The sequence below is a fragment of the Elephantulus edwardii genome, unplaced genomic scaffold, assembly GCF_000299155.1.
Source record: "Elephantulus edwardii isolate Elephantulus edwardi_28Jun2011 unplaced genomic scaffold, EleEdw1.0 scaffold00060, whole genome shotgun sequence".
Lineage (NCBI taxonomy): Eukaryota > Metazoa > Chordata > Mammalia > Macroscelidea > Macroscelididae > Elephantulus > Elephantulus edwardii.
In genome coordinates this window covers 9,168,934-9,189,359 of record NW_006399810.1, presented here as the reverse complement: position 1 = coordinate 9,189,359, position 20,426 = coordinate 9,168,934, and the positions used below count along the sequence as shown (strand labels likewise).

The 20,426-nt window shown below is 36.6% G+C and overlaps 1 protein-coding gene across 1 annotated transcript in view; it reads right to left on the bottom strand.

Annotated features, from left to right (window-relative positions):
• The window catches only part of RNF32 (ring finger protein 32), a 91,214-nt gene extending 71,304 nt beyond the window's left edge, over positions 1-19,910 (bottom strand). The window contains exons 1-5 of the mRNA XM_006887688.1: positions 19,782-19,910; positions 19,533-19,694; positions 18,011-18,133; positions 3,574-3,841; positions 86-228 (exon numbers count right to left, since the gene is read on the bottom strand). Of these exons, the coding sequence (XP_006887750.1) occupies positions 86-228; positions 3,574-3,841; positions 18,011-18,133; positions 19,533-19,694; positions 19,782-19,910 (825 nt within the window). The remainder of the gene's footprint in view (positions 1-85; positions 229-3,573; positions 3,842-18,010; positions 18,134-19,532; positions 19,695-19,781) is intronic.
• Positions 19,911-20,426: the final 516 nt, after the last annotated feature.

Below are 20,426 nucleotides of genomic sequence, written 5' to 3'. Positions count from 1 at the left end.
AATGGGGAAAAGAAGCACTTACCAATATCTAATAAATATAAAACAGTTCAATGAAATTAATTTATTTAATCTTTGTGTTAAATACCTGAGGATGAAGTTCAAACTCTTCTTTACAGATAGGGCATGGCTGCATAGAATCACCTTGTGTAATGGATCTTTGTTTCACTTTTTCCCATTCATCTGCTGATAGTGGCAATGGAGGAGGTTCAAATAGGCCCAACTTCTGTGCTAAAGTTAAAATAACACAAAATAAGGGTTAAATGGATTTAAAAATATGGCACTGATATGACATTTCAATGACATTATTTTGCAAATATTAAAGCAATACATTTATAACATATGACTAGTTAAAAACATTTAAAGTACAATTTTTTTAATGGAGCCATAGAAGTCAGTGATAGTACTTTATAATAATACTTTTGTTTTTATTTACAAGGGACTTTCTTATATCTGACTTCATTTTCATAATAATTCTATAAGGCAAGAAAGATTAATATCCAATTTTATAGATGCAAAATTGAAGAAAAATAATGTTTCACATGTACTGGCCCAAGATCTTAAATCTTAATAATTTATCATGTAATATCTTTCAAATTTTAGCATTGTCTCATTCCAATTAATTCTGCGTCTGAAACCAGAAGCCTTTATAATATACATATCAGTTGTGCTCCCTTGCTACCAAATTCTTATAATTCATAATTTTCATTAGGATAAAGCCCTTGATTCAATCTCATTGATTACCCACATTACATCTAGCTGGAGTCAATTATAGACCTTATAATCCAAAGGGAAATAAGGACTTTTGAAAAAGTAACAACAATACACTGGGGCACAACACTAGTGGGACATGAACCTCAGCTTTCACTAATCCACAAAAGCCTCAAAGTGACATGAAATGAATAAAATGGTGTCAGCACTAAATATCTTCAGAGACAGACAAGAATATGTTATTTATTAAATGATATCAGAAAGTTAGGACTAAAGAACATTCAGAATAAAAAAAAAGTTCTTGAAAATTAGAAAATTTTATGGGGAAATCGACTAAAAAGTCCCATACAAGGTAAGGAAAAAACCCAAAAAGGTAAAATAGGAGATGGAGAAATAAGAAAATTAAACGATTGTTTTAGATTATGTGAAATGTGAATAATACATATTTCAGAGAAAGTACAGAGAAAATGTATAGCAAAAGTTTTAAAGGAAAGAACTCAAAACATTTCCTAGTAGTGAAGGACATGTGTTTGTAATTTGAGGGATTACCAAATGCACATAATGATAGATGAATACATAATCACACTTAGTCCCACCACTGTGAAATTTTACAACAGCAGAAACAACCAACCAATCCTAAAACCTTTGGGTAGGCGGGGTAGAGGTCAAGAGCTCAAACTTTGGTTTTAAAATCTCATTCTCTCTAGAAATAGCTGATTCTAGTGCCGGGGCAAGAGAATGAGATAATTCTGGAGCATCCTGCAGAAGCAGAAACACAAAGTGCTCAAACACAAAGTAAAGGAGTGAATGAGCAACAAACAGCTTCAGTATTTTATTATAATCCAATCTATAAAAGAAATATACACAAGTCCGTACTTATACATCCAAACTGAATGAATATATACATTGGGGGAAAGAGAACAATCTTCCAATAGTATATATAGACATTGCTCCCTCCAGGATTTGCTTTCAAAGACTAGATTATGGAAAGGGGAAATAAAAACTTACCAAAGAAAACACCTAGTAAACACTACAACCATGTGATAAAGGTTAACATCACCAGAAATAAGGGATCTGACAATCACGTACTCCAATATGATTTGATGTCTAGGGCATTTTACTTCTCTGGTATGCTTCTCATAAACAGTCTAATTCTGGGAAAAACACTTTTCCCCTCAAAACGAAGACTGAGACACTGCAAAGACTAGGGGAGACCCAAAGCACATGACAGTGAAAGGTAAAATGGTTTCCTGGATGGGATTCTAGAACAGAGATTGGGGAGATCCAAATAAAGTCTGGAGTAGTGTGTGATGCCATTTCCACTCCCCTTTCTTCTTTTTAATTGATATTTTAACGAAAGTTTACGGAAAACTTGGATTTCTATTCATTCATTGTTGCACCACATTTCCCTCCCTACCCCCCAAAAAGATTCTTTGATTGTTACATAATTTCCTTCCACCCTCACCTGCCCCAGTCCACTTTGCTATGCACCCCTTATTCTGGTCTGTTATCATGAAAATAATACCTAATCATATATCCTTTTAGATAATTATTTTCCTCTTCCATTTCAATGCAGTGCTCATTATCTATCCTCTCTTTTCTTCATTTTCCCTCAAACCCCATATAGTCTTATTTTATAACAGTAGCATTATGTGTCATGCCATTTTTAATTCTTAGTTTTGACAGATACACCATGATAATACAAAGCATTAACATTAGAGGGAAGTAGATTTACTGAAATTCTGCATTATTTTTGTAGCTTTAATAAAAAAATTTAAATTTCAAAAGTATTTTCAAGTATCAATAGTAAAAGAATTTTAAAAATAATTCTCGAAAACTCATGTCTGAAAACAAAGCTATATCGTGGCTCAACAACTTCACTTAAGAGAAAAAAAATATAATAAAATTAAATATATTTCTAGGAGCCAAATGCCTATGTACTAGATTCCAGTTTGCAAGGTAGAGTCAAAACAGTAGTAGTATGTGAGATTTATGGCTTTTAAATATCATTAACAGAGGGGAGAAAAAAGAAAAAGGTTTGAGAACAAATGAACTAAGCATTTAATTTTTGAAGGAAAAAATCAGAAATAAAACAATTAAAAAACAACAACAACAAAAAATCTCAACAAAAAAGAAAAGATAAGGACATACTACCAATAAAACAAAAAAATATACCAGGTATGAAACACAATGCATTTTCTGTAAAGACACATTTCTACCAAAACTGGTCAAGATGAAAAGAAAATTGAAGCAAAATATGGGGGAGGGGGAAATATAGTAAAAAAATCCTAAATGAAATGACTTTTTAAAAAATTATAAAAGATTTTGTTCTTTTTAAATTGCAATTGAGCCATCTCTATCTATAATGCCATTGAGCTATCTCTCTCTCCATCTATACTCTATGATCTATGTCTATCATCTATATCTATCTATCTCTATATCTATCTACCAGTATGAACTCATTCACTGCTATCAAGTCAGAATAGACTCATAGATGATCCTTCAGTAAGTTTTCAAAGGCTGAAAAACACACAGGAGGAGAGTCCATCTTCCTTCTGCAAAGCAGCTAGTAGATTTGAACCACCCACTTCTGGTTTGGCATTGCAACTCTCTATCCACTAGAACATCAGAACTTATATAGACCCTAGAACATCAGAACTCCTTTAGACTAATTGATACTTATTTTATTCTATTTTTAATTCCTATTCTGTTATCTTGCTCAAATTGTCCCCAATATTTTAAATGTCAGTGCACACATGTCATTCTGAATCATTATAAATCAAAAGACATCGACCATAAAATTACATAATTAATATCAACTAGATTAACTAACTCTAGTAAGGCAGAATGACTAAATTAACTTACCTAAAGTTAATGGTGGAGGTTTTGGATCAAGAACATATTCTTTTTCTGGATCTTCCACACTGGGGCTCTGTGTGGTTTTTCTTTTAAGTCCAGTGTCTATAATTGCTTTTGTATCCCTTTTTAGTGATTTGGATTTGTTCTCTTTCTTTTGTTCCATTGTCTTAGAATTATTTGTTATTGAAAGATTGTGAAGTTGGAGATCATGTAAAAGGTGATCTTGTAAAGCAACTGCAGTGACTGCTAAATTATTTTTTTTTGATGAATGAACCTAAAACATATTTAAGAAAATCTTACATAGGAAGATTATTTTAAGAAAAACTAAGTGTCTAATACTAAACCATAATATACTTGGCGAAATACAATAAAGGATTCTTTAGTACACTGTTACCTAAGTTCAATCTATTTATGCTAAAATAGTAAAATGTTTTCATTTATATAGTAGTCTTTATTATAATAACAGGGAACTCTGGTGGCCTGGTGGTAAGAAGCTGCACTGTAATTCTGAAGGCACACAATTTGAATCTACCAGCTGTTCTGCTGGAGAAAGATGGACAATATCCTAAAAAAGTGCCTCTGAAAATGGGCTGGGTCAGTTCCAACTCCAAAGTACACAAGAACAACAATTATAATATGAATAAATTCATTATGAAGAAATTTATTTTAAGACCCATACATGTCTATACACATGCTGTTTCACAATAATTAAATTAGTATCCAGGAAAATCTTGTTTGTGTTTATAAGAGAGAGCTTGGCATTTACATGTACATTATATTTTGTGAATTGGGGAATTTAATCCCTGTGCAAAATTAAAATGACCATGCAGCTATGTGTGCATTAACTGCTGGAGTGGGTTGTTTTTCTCCTTAGGCTGCCCATGGCTCCCCAGCTGAATCTGGTATCTCCTTCCTTTCCGGCTGACAATTCCAAGTTGAAGTAAGTTTGCAAAGTGTTTGTTATCCTCTCAAAGAATAAATGAAAAAATATTTTTATTAAAATGAAGGGAGCACTTATAAAAATAAAGGATGAGTACCTTGGTTTTTAACATGCTGCACCAGTAAATGGTATTTCTTGGCTATAACATCGCATCATCACATCACATTATGTTCCTTTAATGTTACTATAAAAAATAGTCACCAGAAAATAAAAGTTAGGATGTATATATTCTGTGGTAAATGAATAAGTACATGTAATATGAGTATAGTCAATAATCAAGCAAATGAAATGCTCACTACAGTTTAGTATAGGCTATATATTCAGATTTTAGAGGAAAGAGGAAGAATTCAAAAGAAATGTGGCCTGATTCACCCCCTCTCAAGCAATTTATCATTTACTACTGTTGCTTTGTGCCGTTGAGTTGCATATGACTCATAGTTACCCTAATGAAAAGTTTATCTGAACCTTGCCCTATCTGTGCCATCCTCATCATGTCTAAGACATTTGAGTCTACTGCTGTAGTCACTGTGTCAATCCATTTTGTTGAGAGTTTTCCTATCTTTAGCTGACCCCCGCCTTTCCAAGCATGATATCCTTTTCCAAGGAAGAGATCCTCCTGAGAATATGCCCAAAGTATGTGAAATAAAACTTTGCCGTCCTTGCCTCTAAGGAGTATCTTCTCCAGAACATCCAGTACCTTCTAAGGCTACATCTTCTCCAGAACATCTGTGTTCTTTTGGCAGTCAATTGAGTATTCAATACTCTTCTCCAGCACCACAGTTTAAAGCCATTGATTTTTCTTCTTTTATCCTTATTCATTGTCCAGCTCTCAGATGCATAGCAAATGAGTGAAAAGGCCATGTCTTGAATCAGGCATACCTTAGTCCTCTAACTAACATCACTGTTCTTAAGTAATTTGGAGAGATACTTGTCCAATTCAATACATTTCCTGATTTCCTGGTTGCTGATACCAAGGGTGTTGATTGTGGATCCAAGTAAGAATAAATAGATGATTTCAATCTTTTCTCCCTCTATCATGTTGTTGCCTATTGGTCTAGTGGTGAGAAATTTTGTTTTCTTGATCCTGAGATGAAATCCATCTCTTTGATCTTCTGCAGCAGGTGTTTCAAGTGTCTCCCCTTTCAGCAAGTAAGGTTATTGATGAGTCTTCTTCCAATCCTGATGCCACATACTTCTTATAGAGTTCAGCTTCTTGAATAAGTCAAGGTTGAATCTTGTTTTTGCTTTAGTGATTTTGACTCAAAGAGGGCCTATGGGGCAAAGCAGAACTGTCTCAAAGGTTTTCCTGAACTATAATCTTTTTTCTTCTTTTTTTTTTTTTTGTGAACTATCATCTTTATAGAAGCAGATCACCAGGTCTTTTTCCCATAGAGCCACAGGTGGGTTTGAACCACTGACCTCAGTTAACTGCCAAGAACTTAACAACTGAACTAGTAGAACTCTTTGTACATAAAACATGAGTGCTTTAGCCATGAATTAATGATTAAGATGACAGGCATATTCTTTACATTAATATAATGTATATTAAATTTCAGGCTAAAAGATCAGCACATAAACAAGTTAAAAACTTTAAGACATGACTTTTAAACTGGGATTTGAAGGATGAAGACAGGGCAATGGATATGCCACGCGACAGGTACAGAAAAAGCAAAGGCATTTTGCTAAGAAAACAGCATCATATGTTTATTAGAATAGAGAGGGAACAATGAAGAACTTCACATAGAAAAGGAATAGTGACTAAATTAAATCAATCCTGAACAGAGAAATAGGATATGGAGGACAGGCAATACTTAACATCCTTCAATGCCAGTTTTCTCATATATAAAATGTGGGTAATAACCTTGCAGAATTATGATGAGGATTATTAAATAAGGCAAACTTTGCAGAGTATCTAAAATGAGACCTTTAACACAAGAGAAATCTGTAAATGGTCATTTTTATTCAAATATCCCGCAAAGAATTTGGAATGGCTCCTTTTAGTTTTTAGAGAGAGTGATTTTTATATAGAGAGTCCACCTATACTGCAGTGGGGAGAAACAGAGATTTACTGAAGTAATCTTGAAATTAAAATTAAGACTCTCTTCTGGGTTAGTGGTAACTGCAAATCTACCAGCTTGCTTAGGCAACTTACTCCTGTGTGATTTATTGCCTCTGAAAACCCACCAGAGGGGCAGCAATGACTTGGTTCTAACGCCATGTCACATAACAAGAACTGAACGTATACTTGGAGCATGTTGTCAGGAGGCGCTAATACTTAGAAAAAGACAGCATGCTGGGAAAAGCAGAGGGTCAGCAAACTAGATGAAGACTCTCCAGATAGATTGACATAGTGACAATTAACAATGGGCTCAAACATGGTAGTGATCATGAAGACAGCTCAGGATAGAGTAAGGTTCTGATCTGCTCACAGGGTTGCTGTGAATAAGAATTGATTTGACAGCACACAGCAACAATAAAACAGTTGTAAGTATGGGAAGGAATAAATGAAAAATTACGTTCTAAAAATGAAAATTTGCTTTAAATCAGTATAACAGAGAGAATAAACATCCTAAAAGTGTCTACATTTTAGAGAGAAAAGTAAGATTGACAGAAGCAAATTTACAAGAGATTCAAGTAGTAAGAGGAAGAAAAAAAGCCTTTAGTGGTTCAAAGGCTAAGAACTTTGCTACTAACTAAAAGGTTAGCAGTTCAAATTCATTATCTGTTCCATAGAATAAAGATGTGTCAGTCTGCTTCCATAAAGATTTATTTTTATAGCCTTGGCAACCCCATAGGTTAGTTCTGCTTTGTCCTATAGCATCAATGTAGTTTGGAATCAACTCCATGGCACACAACAATAACAAGAGGAAAAAGATGTTATTGTTAAATGCCATAGAGTCAACTATGACTCATAGCAACCCTATGAGCTCTGCCCTATCTTGGGCCGTCCTGATAATATCAGAATTACCCAAATCTACTGATAGAGTCACTGTGTCAATCATCTTGCTGAAGGTCTTCCTCTCCTTCAATAACCATCCAACTTTCCAAGCTGGATGTCTTTTTCCAAAGACTCTCTCCTCTTTCCTGAACAACATGCCCAAATATGTGAGATAAAGTTTTACTGTCCTTGCTTACAAGGAACACCCTGGCTGCACCTTTTCCAAGACATATTTGTTTGTCGTTTTAGAAGTCCATGGGATATTCAGAACTCTTCAATACCACAACTCAGTGTCATCGATTCTTCTGTCATTCTTATCTACTGACTTTCAGATGCATAGTAATTAACTGAAAAGATTGTAGTTTGGATTAGGTGCACCTTTGTCTTCAAATTTCTATCATTTTTTTTCAGCACTTTGGACGGGTCACTGACAGCAGATTTTTCCAATGTCAGTCATAATTTGCTCTGATACATACTGTCAAATGTCTTCATGTAATCAATAAAATACAAGTATATATCCTTTTGGCATTATCCACTTTCAACCAAAATATGTCTGGCATCAACAATGATATCCTTTGTGCCACAGCTTCCTCTAAATCCAGCCTGAATGTCAGTAAGTACTGTTTTATTATTTTTTAAAAAGTTGTGTTTGTTTGTTTTTTTTAAATTTGCTGTGTGCTGTCAAATTGGATCCAATTGACACAGGAGAAGATTGCCTCTCCTCCGTTGGAGCATCTGGTGGATTCGAACCACACACCTTTGGGATAGCAGAACACAGTACTGTATTGATTCTAGCTGTTATGGAATAATTTAGCTGTTTTGGAATAATCTTCAGCAATATTTTACTTGGATGTGATATTAATAATCCTTGTTGTGGTTAGGAATTGTCGAGTTGAGAACAACTCATAGGAACCCTAGGAACAGATCTGAATTCTATCCTATCCTGTGCCATCTTCACAATCTCTGAAACACTGCTACAGTCACTGGGTCACTCCCTATCATTGAGGTGCTGCTTCTTTTTGCCCTCCCTCCACCTTTCCAAGCTATTCCTCTATAAATGATAGTTTCTCCTAGCAACAGGCCCAAAGAATGTGGGACGAAGTGTTATCATATTTGCCTTCAAGGAGCATTCTTGCTATACTTTCTCCAGGACGTATCTCTATATTCTTTTGACAGCTCATGGAATGGATATCCAACACCACAACCCAAAGGCATACATTTTTCTGCCATCCTTATTCATTGTTCAGATCACAGATGCACAGCAAGGGATAGGAAAGACTATAACATGAAAATGGCACAGTTGGGTTTTTTTTAGGAAATATATACTTTATTTGGTATTAATAGGTTTGAACATATTCTTTTTTTTAAATTTCCATTCATTCATTATTGCACATTTTCCTCCTTGTCCACTCTCGCACCCAGTTCACTTTTTTCCTTTGAAAAAAGTTCTTTCATTGTTATACAGTCTTCCCCCCACCCTGGACCACTTATTCTAGACTCTTGTCATGCCAATAATGTTTATTCATATGTTCCTTTTATACAGTTCTCTCCATCTGTTTCAACACTGTGTACATTATTTATCTCTTTTCTTCATTTCCCCCAATCCCCATATTAGTCCTGTTCTAGAACAGTGGTATTATCCAGTATTTGTCTTTTTGTGACTGAGATATTTCACACAGTATAATGTCCTTCATGGTTACCCATTTTGTATATTTCATGAGTTCTTTGTCAGAGCTGTATAATATTCCATTGTGTGACTATACCACAGCTTCTCTATCCGTTCATTTGTTGATGGGCATTTGGGCTGTTTCAAACTCTTCGCTATTGTGAACAAAGGAGCAATAAACATGGATGTGCATATACCTGCTTGGGTGGCAGTTCTGATTTCTTTAGGGTATACTCCCAGTAGTGGAATTGCTGGTTCAAATGGTATTTCTATTTCCAACTTTTTAAGAAAGAGCCATACAGCCTTCCATAGTGGTTGCACCATTTTACACTCCCACCAACAGTGAATAAGGGTTCCAGTCTCTCCACAACTTTGCCTATATCTGTTGCTTACAACTCTGTTAAATTTTGTTATTATTACTGGGGCGAGATGAAATCTCATAGTTGTTTTGATTTGCATCTCTTAGGGCTGGGGATTATGAACATTGCTTCATGTGTTTGTTCACCATCTGAATGTCTTTGGTGAAAGGTCTGTTCATATCCTGTGCCATTTTTCAATTGGGTTGTTTACCTTTATCTTGTTTTGGTGTTCAAGTATTCTATAAATTTTAGATGTAAGTCCCTTATCAGACATGTCATTACCAAATATTTTTTTTCCCCAGTCTGTGGTGTGCCTTTTTACCCTGTTGGAGAAGTTTTTGGCTGTGCATAAGGATTTGATTCTTAGAAGGTCTCATTCATCTGTTTTATCCTTTCCAGGTTGTAGATTTTTCAGAATGTTTGGAAGACTGTTCAAGTTGTGGATTACTGCTTATAGAGTTCTTCTAAGCTTTTCTCTAATGAGGTTTATAGTCCTTGGTTTTAGTCTTAGGTCCTTGATCCACATTAGTTGGTCTTGTTTGAGTTTTTTGCAGATGTTTTTCCAATTTTGCCAACACCATTTATTAAAAAGATTGTCATTTTCCCACTTAACTGATTCCATTGCCTTGTCAAAAATTAGTTGACCATAAGTAGATGGGCTGAAATCTCGGTTCTCAATTCTATTCCATTGATCTGTGTCTGTCACTGTAACAGTATTACGCTGTTTTAACCATCACAGCAGTGTAGTAGGATTTAAAATCAGGGATTGAGATGCCTCCTACCTTGTTTCTCTTTTTAAGGAGTGCTTTGCTTATTTGGGGTCTCTTTGCATTCCAAATGAAATTGGAGATTGCATTTCCATATCATTGAAGAATGGAATTGGTAAAAAAATAAAGAATGGAATTGGTATTTATATTGGGATTGCATTGAATATGTAGATAGCCTTTGGTAGAACTGCCATTTTTCACAATATTGAGTCTTCTTATCCATGAGCAAAGTATATTCTTCCATTTCTCCAGGTCTTTTTTTTTTGTTTGTTTCTTGTAGTAATGTTTTGTAATTTTCTTTGAATAAGTATTTTGTGCGTCTGGTTAGATTTACTCCCAAGTATTTAATCTTGTGGTAAGCTATTGGGATGGGTATTGTTTTTCTTAGCTCCAGTTCTATATTCTCCTTGTCACTGTAGAGAAATCCAATTGATTTTTGTATGTTGATCTTGTATCCTGATACTTTGAATTGGTCAACTATGTCCAGTAGTTTTCTTGCTGAGTCTTTAGGATTTTCTTAGTACCATGTCATCTGCCTAGACAGATAATTTTACCTCATCTTTAACAATCTGAATACCTCTTATTTTACTTCTCTTGTATTAATGCTACTGCAAAGATTTCTAATACAATATTGAATAGGAGAGGTGATAGTGAGCATCCTTGCCTGGTTCCTAGTCTCAAGGGGAATGTCTTTAACTTCTCTCCACTGAGAACAACGCTGGCTCTTGGGTTTGCATATATACTTTTTACTATGTTGAGGAAGTTCCCTTCTATTCCTATTTTGTTGAGTGTTTTAATCAGGAAAGGGTGTTGTATTTTGTCAAAGGTCTTTCATCAACTGACAGGATCATATGGTTCTTGTTCTTTGTTTTGTTAATGTGATGAATTACACTGATTCTTTTTCTTATGTTGAACCATGCTTCCATACCTTTTAGGAATCCCCCTTGGTGTGTGTGTGTGTGTGTATTATTTTTTTTTACTGTATTGTTGGATTCTATTGGCCAGTATTTTATTCAGGATTTTTGCATCTATGTTCCTGAGACTTACTGGCCTTTTCTATTTTGGTGGTGTCATAGTTTTGGTATTAAGGATATGTTTGCTTCATAAAATGAGTCTGTAAGAACTCCTTCTATTTTCTGAAATATTTATACAGATTTGGTGACAGTTCTTCTGTGAATGTTTGATAAAATTCACTTGCAAAACCATCTGGTCCAAGGCTCTTCTTTTGTAATGGGTCTGTTCAAGTGTTCCATTTTGGTTTGTACCAGTTTAGATAGGGTGTGACTTTCTAGGTATTTGCTCATTTCCCTAGGTTTTCATATTTGTTTGAGTATACAGTATACTTTTTTGTAATATTCCATTGTTAACCTTTTAATTTTAGTTGGTTCCATTGTGACATTACCTGTTTCATCCCTAATTAGGATTGTGTCTTTTCCTTCTTTTCTTAGTTTTGCTAGTGGTTTGTAGATTTTTATTGACCTTTTCAAAGAACCTACTCCTGGTTTTGTTGATGGTTTCAATTGTTTTTCTCTTTTCTATTCATTTCCGCACTATTTTTTAATAATTACAGATTTTGGGGAGTGTGTCAGGTTTCCTTGCAGTTCTTTTTCAATTTGTTGGAGATGTTGGTTTGGTTTAGAGAATTTTTCCTATCTTTTTCATGTGTGTCCTTATTGCTATAAATTGACCTCTAATTACTGCTATTGCTATTTCCCAGAGGTTTTGGTAAGTTGTGTTTTTATTGTCATTTGTTTCAATAATTTTTAATTTCATTTTTTATTTCTTCTAGTACCCATGCATGTTCAAGCAAGGTGTTGTTCAACTTCCAGATGTATGGTTTTTTTTTTCCTTTATCCTCTTATTAATTTCTAATTTTGTAGTATTGTGGTCTGAGAAGATGTTCTGTATTATTTCTATGCTTTCAAATTTATTGACACTTGCCTTATGTCCTGAAATGTGATCTATTCTGGAGAAGGTACACTGTGCTTTTTTGGGGTGCATTAGCTTATAAGTATCTGTGAGATTGAGTTGGTTTATATTGTGGTTAAATTCTTCAGCATCTTTGTTGAGTGCCTTTCTGGAAGTTCCATCTTTTCTTGAGAGTGGAGTACTGACATCTCCAATTACTATAGTAGTGTTGCCTATTTTCTTTTCCAGTTTTGTTAATGCTTGTTTTATATCTTTTGCGGGTCTTTCAATTGCTGCATAGATATTTATCATTATTATATCTTCTTTTTTTACTGACACCTTCGTCATTAAGTAGGGTCCTTCCTTGTGCTTTATGATGGTTTTTGCATTGAAATCTATTTTATTGGAAATTAATATTGCCACTCTTGCTTTTATCTGGTTGCCATTTGCCCTTTTATTTGTAGTCTTTATCTTCATTTTTCAGGTGTGTCTCTTGCAGACAGCATGTTGATGGATTTTGGTTTTTATCCAATCTGCTTTTTCTCTGCAGTGGTGCATTTAAGCCAGATACATTTAGTGTGATTATTGAGAGGCAAGTTTTCGTTGTTATCATTTTGCCGAGTTCTTTTAGGTGGTGTTGTTAGTTACTTTCTGTGGCCCCTCCATAAGAAGGAGTCTCTTGAGTGTTTCTTGCAATGCTGGTCTTGTTTCTTAGTAACTCCCTTACGTTCTGTTTTTCTGGGACTATCTTGATTTCTCCTTCATATTTGATGGACAATCTTGATGGGCATAATATTCTTGGTTGACAGTTGTGTTCTTTGCATGATTTCTGCTAAGAAATTAGCACTTAATCTTATTTGCTCTCCCTTATAGTTTACTCTTTGTTTTTCCCTTGCTGCTTTCAGAATTCTCTCCTTATATTTGGTTCTGGCATGTTTAACTATGATATGTTTTGGTGTTTTTCTTTTGAGTCTATTCTATATGACATTCTCCCAGCTTCTTAATTATACATATTCTCCTGTTCTTCATTATTCCTTGCAAGTTTTCTTCTAGTGTTTTTCCAAAACTTTTTTGGTGCCTTTACTTGCTTTTTCCTGTTCTGGGATTCCAATTATGCAAATGTTATGTCTCTTGATGGTGTCCCACATTATTCTTAGGTTTTCTTCTTTTCCCTTCCTTTTTTATTCTGCTTTCGGGAGGCTGGGCTCTATGAGGAGAAATGTGGGGTCAAGATTGGTGGACGATTTATCAACAATCTGCGTTATGCGGATGACACAACCCTGCTTGCTGAAACTGAAGAGGACCTGAAGCGCCTGCTGCAGAGTGTCAAGGACTGCAGCCTCCAATATGGATTGAGGCTCAATGTCAAGAAGACAAAGATTCTCACCACTGGACAAATTGGCAGCATAAGGATGGATGGTGAAGAGATTGAGATTGTACACAGCTTTAGTTTGCTTGTAGTCAACAGTCTTGGCACCAGCAGCCAGGAAATTAAAAGGCGTATTGCCTTGGGAATGTCTGCTGTTAGGGACCTCTCCAAAGTGCTGAAGAGCGATGGTATCTCTTTGGAGACTAAGGTGTGTCTGATACAGGCCATGGTCTTCGCAATCACCTGTTATGCATCAGAGAGTTGGACAATGACCAAGGAGGATAGAAGGAGAATTGATGCCTTTGAGCTGTGGTGCTGGAGAAGAGTATTGTGAATACCATGGACTGCCAGGAAAACAAACAGATTTGTGCTGGAAAGGGTTAAACCGGGTGGCTCCTTGGAGGCAAGGATTCTGAGGCTCCGTCTAACACACTTTGGACATGTTGTGAGGAGAGACTGGTCCTTGGAGAGGGACATCATGCTTGGGAGGGTGGAGGGACAGCGCAGGAGAGGAAGGCCCTCTATGAGGTGGACTGATTCAGTGACTGGGACAATTGGGATGGGAGTGTCAGAGACAGTGCAATTGGCACAGGACAGAGCGGAGTTTAGGGCTGTTGTACATAGGGTCGCTATGAGTCTCAAGTGACTCGACGGCACATAACAACAACAACAACATAGCAGATCAATGGTGACAATTCTATCTTCTATCTCACTGGTTCTGTGTTCCATCTCTTCAGCCCTCCATCTTGTTGACAGCATCTGAAACATTGGTCCTCATATTTTGGGTTGTGGTTTCTTGTTTTTCGTGGGTTTTTTTTTTTTTTTAGAGCTTCTAATGCCTCATTTGTTTTATCTGCATTTATCTGTCTTGGATTATTTTTTCAAGCTCCACCTAGTTTTTGCTTGCAGTGTACCATAATTCTTCAGGCTTGTCTTTTACACATTGAAAATATTCAGTTTTTTTTTTAATTAATTCTTTGTTAGAAAGTTTTATCAGAGTTTCTGGCTTCAGGAAATCAATTGATACTGTGTCACTTTTTTGGGGTGACAACTTGCTTTGTTATGTTAATATATGTTAATAAAACACAAATAAGACATTATTCTATTATTCTTTGCTTTCTGCCAAGATCCATCTGACATCATGCTATCCCGGGTGCCATGGTCTCTTCTAAACCAAGCTTCAATTTCTGGAAGTTCTCTATACTGTCCTAGCTGGTCTTTGTTATATTCAGTAATATTTACTTGCATGTGATATGTATGATATTGTTAGATAATTTCCATACTCTGTTGGATTACCTTTCTTAGGAATGAGAATATGGATCTCTGCTAAAATACTTTAGAACAACAGTTTGTTGGTTTTTTTAGAACTGCTTTATGATGTCCCTTTTCAATTCTGTCATCAAGAAATGTCTGAAAAATGGTTTTGACAGTATTTCATTAAGACATACTAAGTTGAAGAAATGATAGAAAATATTTCATTTGTAAAAATATTATATGAAATCTTACTTGCAAATTTCCTATAAGCTGGGACATAAAAAAGTCTTAATACTTGTATGTATCTTTAAATAGAATTGTATCTCAAGGTTCTACATCATAAGCCTTAATGATTCTATCAAGAGCTTTGAAAATTGTGCCACTTTAAACCTGTATAGTGGAGAGTTGGAAAATCCTTTTCAGATATCTCATTCAACTTCATTTTATTGATGCAAAATCATATCCAATGGTTACATAGATTTTTCAAGATTATATATATTTAGTGGCAATTGGAAACATTATATACTTAAATCTTTGTCCAATGTTAGTTTTTATTCATAGGTGCTGTCTAGTCAAGTACAACTCATAGTGACCCTATAAACAACAGATATGAACCCTGTCCTATCTTGTGCCATCCTCACTCTTTCTTACACACTAGAGCCACTGCAGCAGTAACTGTGTAAATCCCCCTGGCCAAGAGTCTTCTTCTCCTTTGCTGACCCTCCACCCGGACAAGCATCATGTCCCTCTCCAAGCAATAGCCCCTCCTAGTAACATGCCCAAAGTATGTGAGGTGAAGCTTCAACATCTTTGATGCCAAAGAGCACTACAGCTGCACTCTCTCCAAGACATATTTGTTTGTTCTTCTCGCCATCCATGGTATGTTCAGTACTCCTCTCCAACACCACAGCTCAAAGGTATCAATTCTTCTTCTGTAATTCTTATTCATTGCCCAACTCTCAGATGCATAGCAAGTGAGTAGAAAGATTATGGCCTGACAGGTGTACCTTAGTCCTCAAACTGACATCATTACTCCTCAATAGTTTGGAGAGGTCCCTAACTGCACACTTTTCCAGAGCAATGTGTCTCCTTACTTCCTGATTGCTCGTATCAGTGGTGTTAATTGTGGATTCAAGCAAGTTGTTGTTGTTGACAGTTTCAATCTCTTCTCCATTCATCTGATAATGCTTGTTGGCCCAGTGTTAAGAATCTTTGTCTTTTTGATATGCAATTCATATTGAAGGTTGCAGTCCTTGATTTTCTTCAACAAGTACTTCAAGTCCTCCTCACTTTCAGCAAGTAAGGTTTTGTCATCTGCATAATGCAGGTTATTGATGAGTTTCTCTCAAATCCTGATGCCACATTTCTCATAGAGTCCAGATTTTCAAATAATTTGTTCAGCATACAAACTGTATAGGTATGGAGAGAGAAAACAACTGACATACCCTCTCCTTGATTAAAAAAACAAATTAAAAGAAAAAAACCAACATGGATATCAGGAGAGACTCTAAAAATTACACTAGAGCATTGAGAAGCTAAAACAAAGGGGATATGCCAAAGGAAGACAGCTGAACAGAAGATTTCAAAAGGCAGCTGAAGAGGACAAAGAAAAAGTTATTATAATCGAATGTGCAGAGAGCTGGAATGAAAGAATAAAAAGGGGAGAACTCACTCTGCATTTCTCAAGCTGAGATTAGGAAAAAACACCTGGCCAACTGACTGGAAGATATCTATATTTGTTCCCATTCCAAAGAACGGTGACCCAAGAGAGAGTGGAAATTATTGAACGGTATCACCAATATCATATGCAAGCAAGAGTCTGCTGAAAAAATTATATAAAAACAACTGGAACGGCACATCAACAGAGAACTGCCAGAAGTGAAGGCTGGGTTTAAAAGAGGCCATGGCACTAGGAACATTATAACTAATGCTAGATGGATCTTGCCAGAAAGCAGAGTATGAGAGGATTATCTATCTGTGTTTCATGGACTGTGCAAAGGCATTTGTGTGGATCACAACAAATTGGGGCTAACTCTAAGAAGAATGGGAATCCCAGAACACTTGATAGTGCTTATGCAAAATCTAAATACTTGGACAAGGAGGCAGTTGTCAGAAGAGAACAAGGAAACACTGCATGATTCAAAATTGGGAAGGGTGTAAGCCAAGGACGTGTCCTATCTCCATACATTTTCAATCTATATGCATGACAGATTATCTGGGAGGCTGGGTTCTATGAGGAGAAATGTGGCATCAGGATTGGAGGAAGACTCATCAACAATCTGTGTTACTGCAGATGATGCAACCCTGATTGCTGAAAATGAGGAGGACCTGAAGCCCTTGTTGTAGAAGGTCAAGGAGTGCAGCCTTCAAATATGGATTGAAGATAAACATGAAGAAAACAAAGATTCTCATCACTTGGATGATTAGTAGCACTGTAACAGACCATGAACATGAAGAGACTGAGATTGTTAACAGCTTCAGTTTACTTGATTCCACAACCAACACTCTTGGTATTAACAACCAGAAAATGAAAAGATGAATTGCATTGGGAAAGTCTACTGTCAGAGACCTCTCCAAAGTACTGAAGAGCAATGATGTCAGTCTGGAGACTAAGGTGCAACTGATTCAGACTATGGTCTTTGCAATAACTTGCTCTGTGTAAGAAAGCTGGACAATGACTAGGGATTATAGAAGAAGAATTGATGCCTTTAAGCTGTGGTACTAGAGAAGAGTATTGAATATACAATAGACTGCTAGAAGAGCAAACAGGTTCTTCCTAGAGAGGGTGAAACCAGGCTGGTCCTTGGAGGCAAGGATTCTGAAGCTTCGTCTGACATACTCTGACATTTTGTAAGAAGGAACCAGTCCTTAGAAAGGGACATCATGCGTGGCAAGGTGAAGGGACAGCACAAGAGATGAAGAAACTCGATGAATGGATTGATTCAGTGAGTTGGAAAATGGGGGTAGTTGTGTTGGAGATAATGAGATTAGCACAGGATAAGGCAGCTATGAGTTGTAAGCAACTCATTGACATATAACAACATGGGCAATGGAGTGAATGATCCAGAAAGCATCAAAAGAAGATGGAGGGATGACATAGAATCACTGTACCAAAATGAACTGAATGACACTACAATATTTCAGGAAGTACCATTATGACCAAGAGCCAATGGCAATGAAGGAGGAAGTAGAAGCACTGAAAGCAATGGCAAAATATAAAGCCCTAGGAATTGATAGGGTACCAATTGACTTGTTTCAATTAACGGGCTCAGCCTTGGATGCGCCCACTGGTCTGTGACAGGATATTTGGAGGACAACTGTCTGTCCTGAGGATTGGAGTTATTCCCATTCACAAGAAAAGTGATCTGAATGTGAAGCAAAATACTGCTATTATATCATTCAAAAATGTCTAGAACAATACATGGATAGGGAACTGCCAGAAGTTCAGGTAGGATTTAGAAGAGGCTGTGGCAATAGGGATATCATTGCTGATGCCAGATGGATCCTGCCTGAAAGTAAAGAATACCAGAACAGTGTCTATTTTACCAGAACAGTGTGCTTTATTGATTATGCAAATTCATCTGACTGTGTGGACAGTAACTGGATGATATTGGGAGAAGTCGGAGTCTTAGAGCACTTAATTGTGCTCATGTGAAACCCATACCTTGACCAGAAGGCTGCTGTGTGAACAAAGCAAGGAAAAACTTCATGGTATTTTTATCCAATATGAAGGGGTAAAATTAAAGGCTTTATATTCTTAAACTCTTAAGCTGTAGTATGAACACTAGTTTCAAAAGGTAGAACTTGGTAGAAAAATTATTACTGTGATGTTAAAGCTACCAATTACCAATTTTTCCAATACACCACAATGAATAAACATAGTAACTGAAAATACCAGCACACAGGATATCACTTCTAAAATTATAATTCTACACACATTCATCTTTCATGACTTTTTAATTTGTTATGCATTTTTAAAAATGAAATTACATTTATGATCCAGAGCTGAAAAAAATTCCTACCACTGCATTACTAAAATTCTTCTAAAATCTTATACAGTTGGACTTCAATCCACTTTTAGCAATGAGTGGGTAGCATCGGATTCTAGAAATTAAGGATTTTAGGTACGTTATAGTTTTTAGGCCATCATGAATTTGCACCATTTGTCTACTCACAAGGGTAACAATGTCTCTATTAAATAACTACAGCCTATTTAAATTGAGGTACATAAAACATGTCAATCTCACCGAGACTTTAAACTTATTATTAAACGCCACAAAATAATATTCTTACAAGAAATTATTCACTCAAAACTCATTGATGTGCATTCGGAATAGACCCAAAGCCGACCCTCCAATGGTTTTCGGAAGGTGTAAAGCGCATGGAAACAGAATGCCCACCTTTCTCTCTGGTGGATTCCAATCGCCTGGGAAGGGAGAGCTTTGAGTTAGTAGAGCAATTCTTTATGGACTAATATTGGCACTTCAAACTGACTTGTTAGTTAGACTTGGAAAAAAGCAGATTTCATGACAGATTGTAGAAATTTGTAAATTTCGAAGTAATCCCTCCAGATCATACAACCTGGAACTCTGTCTCTCTGTGTGCGTGAGCTGAGTCGGCTCCGACTCGACAGCAATGAGTTGCTGAGTTTCTTATTTTGAGAAGTTATGTCAGCTTCCCTCTGCTATTCCGTGCACTACAGTCGCTCTTTCCCACCCTGTAGTCTCTATTTTTGGCTCGCATAACGCCTGCCCTTTGGCCTACTTCTTTTCGTTTCCCTTCAATCCTTAATTCTAGTAGTACAGACGCAGCCGCCAAATCCTCGCCTTCGTTCTCCCACCGTTTTCCCAGGAAACGGTCCTCAGAATCCTTCGGCGCAATCCCATCACCACCCGCGCGAAGCGCGCCAATGTTGGCCACCGTTGCCTAGCAATGTGCCACCGCTGAGGTTATCCCTCTATTGCGCATGCGACCCCACCCCTATTAGGTGCGCTGGGCGCCTCGGTCCCAAACTGGACCTGCGGTTAAGAAATCCGCCCTGGATTCTCCTCTAAAGTCTTGGAGCCGACTGCTTTTTCTGCCAGCTGTCGGAAAGTGATGTGAGGGTCTGAGAGACGCAAGCATCTGTGTCCGAAGCATCATATTTCAACGTCACGCCAATGGGAGTGCGTTGTCTGAAAAAATACTGGAGATGTAGGGCCAAGTCCTTGCACATCAGTGTGCCATCAGTTAGGAAGCACCCAAACCTGGTGGTTTGAACTTCAGTCTGCTCATTCTCTCAAGGAGCAGTTATCTCAGGGTTTTATAGATGAATGCTTGCACAGGGCCAAGATGATAGACGAAAGGAAGAGGGCGCTCAATGAATTTCTTTAGTGCAAACTGGAAACAGTGTAATGTAAATTTGTCTTCCTGCTGAGGTTAAGAAAATGCTTCGAAAACACAGGGGATTTTTAATGATGTAAACTCGCCAGGAGTCAGAATGGATTTCATGAAACTGATTTACTAATTTTTTATATCATACTTGTAGAGTAGGTAAGATAGCTCTCTCCCAGGAGAGTAAACTTAGTAAATAGATGAGAAAAAGAAGAGTTGCTCTGCATTGTGCTCAAAATTTGGGAGAAGAGGATGTCGAATGAGTATTATTATTATTATTATTCT